Below are 7,727 nucleotides of genomic sequence, written 5' to 3'. Positions count from 1 at the left end.
TATTCTGAGAACTTTGATGTCATCTATATGGATATGTGAGGTTTAATATGCTGTATGTCTATGGCCATCTGTATCTGTATTCAGATATTCTGTTCAGAGTAAACCTCTATTGTACTCAGACTTCCCCCTCAGGCCATCACACTTAGGTGTGACCCCCTTCCTAGAGAATGTTAGCTGGTTTGATCTGATTGGCTATCATAGTTGTATTACTTCTGATTTGGTCTGTGGTTGGTCAACAACTGATTTCAAATACAAACAGGTCAAATGGTATAAAAGTAATGGTTGACCATTGTTCTGTCTCTTTTTGCTCTTGTCCACTATATGGAAAAGGTTGTATGTAAAATGCTCCGCACTACAATACCAAAATATGAACTGTAATCTCATGGAATCATTCAGGGTGCTATGCTGTACTGTATATATATATATATATATATTATATATGTACAAGTTACAGTACATTTGTTTGTTTGATGTGAATAACAACCTAACTGAAGCAGCTATCATTAACTGTGACATCCAGTCTCAGATACTGCGGAGTAGCCTGAATGACATAGGAAGCACTGTCAAGTTAGCTCCTGATTGGATTACCTGAGGTACGTGAAAGCTGATTATGTATACATCCACTAAGGAAAGAAGTAAAAGATATGACGCTGACTTATCTTAGGCCACTCTTTAAGGACGCCACAATTAATGGTAATTGGGTCTTCTTAATTGGAAGAGAAAGTGTTACCTCAGGTTTCCTTGACGTCCCTCTGGTAAAGTAGAACCTTCTGGTATGGCAGAACGTGTTGCCAGCAATGGCTTTCAAAACAGATGATTGATGAATGTGTGACAGGATCAGGGGGCTCAATTGATGAGAAGGATCTTAGTTAATATCAGTCTTGTTGGATCCTCTGGGGACACAATGCAACATTGTGCAGGACTGTGCCATTACACATCACCTCATTTAAAGTGTGACCAAATACCACTACTTTTCTGCTCAGTTGTACACTCTTTTGTACAGATACCTAATTGTGTAGGAGTCTTACAGTCTTACATAAAGAGGGTGATACATGACCTCTGGGTGAGAGAATGCTGTTGAGAAGATTACCCTGGCCTGATGAGTGAGATCATAGTGTGGGGACAGCTGCCCAGGGATAGACACTAACTAAATTAACATCTATAAACAACTTATAGTCCCCACCGCTAGACACTTCATATAGACCTGTTTTGGTAGGTAAACAAAATGGTAATACCAGCTTAGTCACCTCGTTGTTAGTGTCCACCCTTTGATGGATGGAGATTCAATCCCCGGTTGAGTCATACCAAAGATGATCAAAATGATGCCCCATTAAGGCCCTGCGACACACTAGCGCCCTGTCCAGGTGGTAAACTTGTACATCAAGCTGCCTAGCGTTACATAAACAGGAACCTTTCCTATGGGCCAGTCTGGCTCAGAGAAGACTACTAAAGCCATGTTCACATTGGCAGTTTGATGTGACTCATCCTATTTATTTGCATATCCGATTTGAATCTATTATTTTTCCTGCAGTCTGAACAGCTAAAAATCACATGGACTCTGATATTTCAAGCCACATTTCAAACCACCTACGTAGGTGGTTTGAAATCAGATACAAATCAGATTCCAGGTCATGTGACTTGTCTGAAGTGTCAAATCTGATTTATTTACCCTCAAGTGGTTTTTAGACTGTTATTTGGTGTATCTTGCTAGCTACTCGGTTGACAGTTTTACAATAACATGTGGTAGCTAACTAGCTTGTTAATTGTTTGCAAACAAATTAGTGACTGTGCTAGAAAAGCTAAACAGCTACCTAGCTCACTAGTTGACTGCTGTGGCTAGCCAAACAGGATTCATTTTGAAATTTGGATCCTCTTATCCTTTGAGGCTTTAAAAGTGTTCTTACACTATGATTTAGAAAATTCTATGCAACTGGAAAACGTCAGGCATTGTTGTCTCCTTCGCTTGCTACATAACTTCTGAGTGATAGCAAGGATGTGCACCACCAACAATCAGCCTACAACACTGCGCACACGTTACAACTAGCGTAGCCGTGTCAGCAAATGACTGCTGTCTGAACACACACAAATCTGATTTGGTCACTTGTAACTTGCTGTTTGGACAGTCAAAGTCCAAAACAGATTTGAAAAACAAAACTGATGAGCATTAAGGCCTGCAGTGTGAACAAGGCTTTACTTACTTAAACAAAATGGTGGTAGCTCCATTCTACCCTCCGATACCCTAGGAGTGGGGATATTTATTTGCCATAGACACGGTTTACCCTGGTTGCCTGTAGAGGAGAAAATATTGACCTGATGGCACCATCACCTGGCTACAAATGGCAGTGATGGGCAAAGATTCCCGCGCGGTATAATAGAATGAATCCTCACCGTGGTCATAAAGCAGCTCAGATTGCAATGTGTTGAATGTTTCACCTAATAAAGAAGGGAGTGACATCAACGTGTATATTTCAAATGTTTTAATTTCATCATCATGGTCTCATATTTCTCTCCAAGTTACATAAGGAATTAGTGTTCTAAAAGTGAGCATATACGCATGAATTCAAAGGGTAAACTAGCAAGTGCACATAAGGAACTGTCCCTTTCACAACCAACAGTACAGTATCAAGTTAAACAGCGTCATGATAAAGGAAATGGCATCACAAAATGAGAGAGATCACTAGAGTTGCATATACTAAAGTATTATTCTACAGTCAGTGCAAGTCTACTTCACGGATGGTGAGAGAACAATTGGGTTAACACAACCAATAAGGATCAACTTAAGTTTCATATTGAGCTGTTATCTCACTGTGACAAGTAGCACAATATCCCCTTGTGGAGTAAATTAAGTCTAATCATTGAATTTAATCTTAAAATAATTTGGCTTGACCATAGAAGCACATTATGCCCACTGCCTGAGATCTGCCTGAGCGATACAGAGCAAGCACAAGTTGCCTCTAACTGCTGATATAGGATCAGAATAATATACTTTTTTTTCATCGTAATGGTTCAAATGAGGACTGAGGAGAAGGTAATCTGATTCTAGATCTGATCTCCAACAAGAGATCCACCAGTCTCTTCTGGTTGAGGTAATCAGTGCTGGGGGTGCCGTGTCCTGTCCGTCCTCGTGTGATATCATCATTATAGGCCTCTCTGGTCCCCTCTGTGGCACTCATACCAGCACACGCTTACTTTTTCTTTTTCTTCTGAGGTCCTATTAAAAAGAGAGCGAAAGAGAGTAGTAGTAGTTAATTAACAATTATTCAAAGGTTGGTTTGGAAACCTCATTGTTAGAGCCTATCCTGTCAATGATACAGAAAACATACACATGCCCCCAGTACATTCATAAAAAAAGTGCCATTGTTTGTCGTTTACTTAGCAACGCACTGCTACTACTTTTACAGATCCATTGTCATCTGCCTTCCCATGCAATTCATAAACTTGATCTCCACTGTAAATTGTTTGCCATGGCACCCTGCAAAGTTCTGGGTGGTTTTGCTTTACATGGCAGTCAATACGAATAACTAACGACTAGAGAACGCCTAAAATTGCACTTGACAACCAGTGTTATTGAGTGTAGCATCACGTTTAGTTGAAAAATGTATGGTTAGGGAAAGAATATTGCTTTTTAATGCTGGTAACCCATTTTATAAAAGTAATAATACACCCATAACCATGTCTTAACACATGGCCTTGTGTATTATTGCTTAACTAACACACCAAAGGTAAACTTCCCTGACAAACTGCCAAATCAAATTCAGAGGCCTTGTGGCACTCTAGGAGAGAAACACTGCTGCATCTAAATGGTGTGCGGTTATTCCCTGTCATTACAGTATGAGAGCGGTCCCACCTGCAGTGCTCCTCCAGATTTTGTGGTTGAGTTTCTCCCCCAGCAGGTAGAGGGGGGCCAGGGTGATGCAAGCCACCCCCAGGAATATAACCAGGCCCACGGGACTCAGGCGCTCCATGATGGGGTAGACCCAGATACCAGCCGCATGGTGCACCCACAGAACCCTATGATGGGGATGGAGGATTGTTCTAGGAGATTTTCACAATGTTGTAAAAGTATCATAACATTCAGTCAAGGGAAAGGAGAGGGGAGGAGTGAGCGAGACGAAGAAGACTCGAAGAAACAGAAAAGGTTTCGTCAAACCACAACAACTTGACAATGTGATTAATTGAACCTTGCTTACCATCCCAGATATACCGCAGAAAAGAAGGCCAGACCTAGGATGCCTCTCATCTTGCTGCCATATCGATGAGGCTGAATATACATCTGCAGCAGTGCCAGGGGCAGGATGATAGTGTGCTGCAAACAGAGGGAAAATACATGCCAATTGAAGAATGATAGAAAACAACCCTATCATCATAGCCCCATGTGTAACAAATGTGTAGACAAAATAGACCATTGCATGTGTTAATGCATTGTGGCCACATAAACAAGGGTATGACATGTTAGTGTTGGGCCAGAACAAAAACAATGCACCTCCTGGAATAGATTGAGAAACAATGAGATAGAATGGAGGAAGAGGTCCAGCTATTGTGTAATCGTCACTGCCTGTTGTGAAACATCTACAGCAAGCGTCTGCTAGACTGTTTTACAGCTCGCAACTGGTTAGAACCAGTTCTGACAAAGTATTCTACTGTCAACTTGTATGTACTGTATAGGTGTAGTGGAGAAAGAGACCACACAGAGTGAGAGGAGTGTCCATTATGCACTGACAGATTATTCATGTAGTTCTAAATTGGGCTCAGTTGGTTGAAAAATATTGGGAACACCAAATCGCTGTGTGACTGGCTACATAAATTCATTTACAATGCAACCATAATATAATGATCATAGGAGATACAAAGCTCTGTGAATCTGAGTATGATCCTATAAAAAAAAAAACTCTAACCTTGAATTTCTAGCAAGAACTTTCTAGCAAATTTCTAGCAAGAGCAATGTGATACAAAGCCACGCTGAGCAGCACTGCCAATTGGATGAAGCCCCATCTTTAATTGAATACATTGGGATCACTTTAGTACAAAGTCCAGCATGTGCAAATGATTGTGTGCTTACCAGAGCATGGTTCAGCCAGCTAGGAATAATGTCATCTAGAAACTTAGGATAGACCATCTCTCTGTCATAGTGATATATCGACCAGAAGGACAAGAACACAAACTGGGGAGAACAGAAGAGAAAAGGGGTTATATTTTGTCCAATACAAAGCATGTTATCAGTAATAAATGTAGCTTATACACACGTCTAATATGCGCGCACAGAAAATATAAATACATAACATGTAGGAGAAAAAAAGGCACTTACTGTACCAATAGGAAACGCCAAAATAGTGAAAATGGTGTCTCTTAATTTCACTAGGAGGAGCGGTACACCACATTTCAAACTTTTGGATGGCAATATCAGGTGGATGATGTCAATCAAAACAACGAGCCCGAAGAACACAGTCTGCAAAACCTGTGGAATAATGATTCAGTAATGGTTAGGCTACTCTGAACACCATGGCTAGCTATATACATAAAGCAGTGAATTAATCCGTGTCTTGGAGCCACAGGAAGATCAAAAGGGATGTAATGCAGACGAGGATGTGGAACCGATTTCTAACATACGCTGTCGTTTTTTTGCCTACTACTGTACAGGTCCCATTCATTCCAATGACATTTCGTTTGCGTCGCCCTCGATGTCAACAACCAAGCACATTTACCAGATTGAGGAAAGTCAGATATTTCCAGCGGCCTCCAAATGTTTTGGCTCCTGGATGTATCTCTGTGCTTTTCAATGAGCAATTCGCCGATAACGTAAAGACATACCATGAAAATATGACTAAATGAATAAGGAGATATGATGTCCATGACATAGTCGTAGCCATTTTGACAGCTCCTGAGTCTCCGTATGGACGCAGTGTGCGCCTAAGGACCTAATGTGAATCAATGACACATCCTGGAGGCCGAGTACAGTACTGCACAATGTTCATGAAACGATTCCCAAAACATTCGATATTAAACTGATTATGGCAGAAGGCCGAGTATATAATTAGCCATGTAAACACCTTACTCTGCTTATCTTAATAATCGTAAGGCATACGCCGATTAAAACACCTGGTTTTCTGCGCAATCTTTCTAATTATAAGGACATGTAACGAGAAGGATGCACTACCCTCAAAGCACATTCCACGCTCGAACGTTCCAACCGATCTTCATACTGGGGAAGCCGTTTCGGGTGCGATGTCAGGCAGCCAACAGGAGATTTCGTTAAAATTGCTAAATTACATTCACAGGATTTAAAAGCTACAGCAATACGCTTGTGGAAAACATTTTAGACATTTTTTAAAACGAGTGTTTCAACATAGTATAACCACTACAAAGCTGATGCTAGCTAGCCTCTTCCATAGACTTGACTTGTTCGCTAGCTAGCATCAGAGCCTTCTGGCTAATATCATAGACTGGAACTAACGTTGTTTTACAGAGAAATAGGTCTATGTACTTGTTATGTTAGTTGAAGCTAACAGTATTTTACAAAATTGTCCAGTTAACATACACTACATGACCAAAAGTATGTGGGCTCCTGCTCGTCGAATTTCTCATTACAAAGTCATGGACTTTACTGCTATAACAGCCTACACTCTGGAACATTGCTGCGGGGACTTGCTTCAATTCAGCCAGTTAGGCCGGGCACTGGAGTTGGGCGATTAGGCTTGGCTCGCAGTCAGGATTCCAATTCATACCAAAGGTGTTCGATGGGGTTGAGGTCAGGGCTCTGTGCAGGCCAGTAAAGTTCTACACCAATCTCGACAAACCATTTCTGTATGGACCTGACTTGTACACGTGGGTATTGTCATGTTGAAACAGGAGCCACAAAGTTGGAAGCACAGAATCGCCTAGAATGTCATTTTATGCTGTAGCATTAATATTTCCCATCACTGGAACTAAGGGACCTAGCATGACCCATGATAAACAGCCCCAGACCATTATTCCTCCTCCACATAATTTTACAGTTGGCACTATGCATTCTGGTAGGTAGCGTTCTCCTGGTATCCGCCAAACCCATATTCATCCGTCAGACTGCCAGATGGTGAAGCGTGATTCATCACTCCAGAGAACGAATTTACACTGCTCCAGAATCCAATGGCGGCGATCTAAAGCTTGTGTGCTCGGCCATGGAAGCCCATTTCATGAAGTTCCAAACGAACAGTTCTTGTGCTGACGTTGCTTCCAGTGACAGTTTGCAACTTGGTAGTAAGTGTTGCAACCGAGGATAATTTTTTCTCGCTTCAGCACTCGCCGGTCCCGTTATGTGAGCTTGTGTGTCCTACCACTTCATGGCTAAGCCGTTGTTGCTCCTAGACGTTTCCACTTCACAATAACAGCACCTACAGTTGACTGGGGCAGCTCTAGCAGGGCAGACATTTTACAAACTGACTTGTTGGAAAGGTGCCATCCTATGACAGTGACGTTGAAAGTCACAGCTCTTCAGTAAGGCCATTCTACTGCCAATGTTTGTCTATGGAGATTGCATGGCTGTGTGCTCAATTTTATACACCTGTCAGCAACAGGTGTGGCTGAAATAGCCAAAACCACTAATTTGAAAGGGTGTCCACATACATACACTATATATATATATATATATACACACAAAAGTATCTAATATCTGTTATCCTAAGTAATGTTATTTCTCTGCACCGTTTGTCATTGACAGCCTCTACATTTACCTGCTTATTCCCTGATGTTGT

General features: G+C 41.5%; 1 protein-coding gene across 3 annotated transcripts; it reads right to left on the bottom strand.

Annotated features, from left to right (window-relative positions):
- Positions 1-2,462: 2,462 nt before the first annotated feature.
- adtrp1 (androgen dependent TFPI regulating protein 1) lies at positions 2,463-7,328 on the bottom strand. Of its 3 annotated transcripts, none has more exons than XM_071371139.1 (6): positions 6,155-7,328; positions 5,306-5,455; positions 5,060-5,161; positions 4,191-4,306; positions 3,848-4,011; positions 2,463-3,211 (listed from the first exon to the last, which is right to left on the bottom strand). In XM_071371139.1, the coding sequence occupies exons 3-6, from the start codon at positions 5,114-5,116 to the stop codon at positions 3,186-3,188; spliced, it is 363 nt and encodes a 120-aa protein (XP_071227240.1). In that variant the 5' UTR covers positions 5,117-5,161; positions 5,306-5,455; positions 6,155-7,328; the 3' UTR covers positions 2,463-3,185. The 3 variants fall into 3 exon arrangements, with proteins under 3 accessions (XP_071227240.1, XP_071227239.1, XP_071227238.1); XM_071371138.1 differs by lacking the exon at positions 6,155-7,328 and adding an exon at positions 5,809-6,102; XM_071371137.1 differs by lacking the exon at positions 6,155-7,328 and adding an exon at positions 5,703-6,097.
- Positions 7,329-7,727: the final 399 nt, after the last annotated feature.

Source organism: Salvelinus alpinus, chromosome 28 (assembly GCF_045679555.1).
Source record: "Salvelinus alpinus chromosome 28, SLU_Salpinus.1, whole genome shotgun sequence".
NCBI classification, from domain to species: domain Eukaryota; kingdom Metazoa; phylum Chordata; class Actinopteri; order Salmoniformes; family Salmonidae; genus Salvelinus; species Salvelinus alpinus.
Note: the sequence above shows the minus strand (reverse complement) of the source record. Positions and strands in the feature narration are given on the sequence as shown.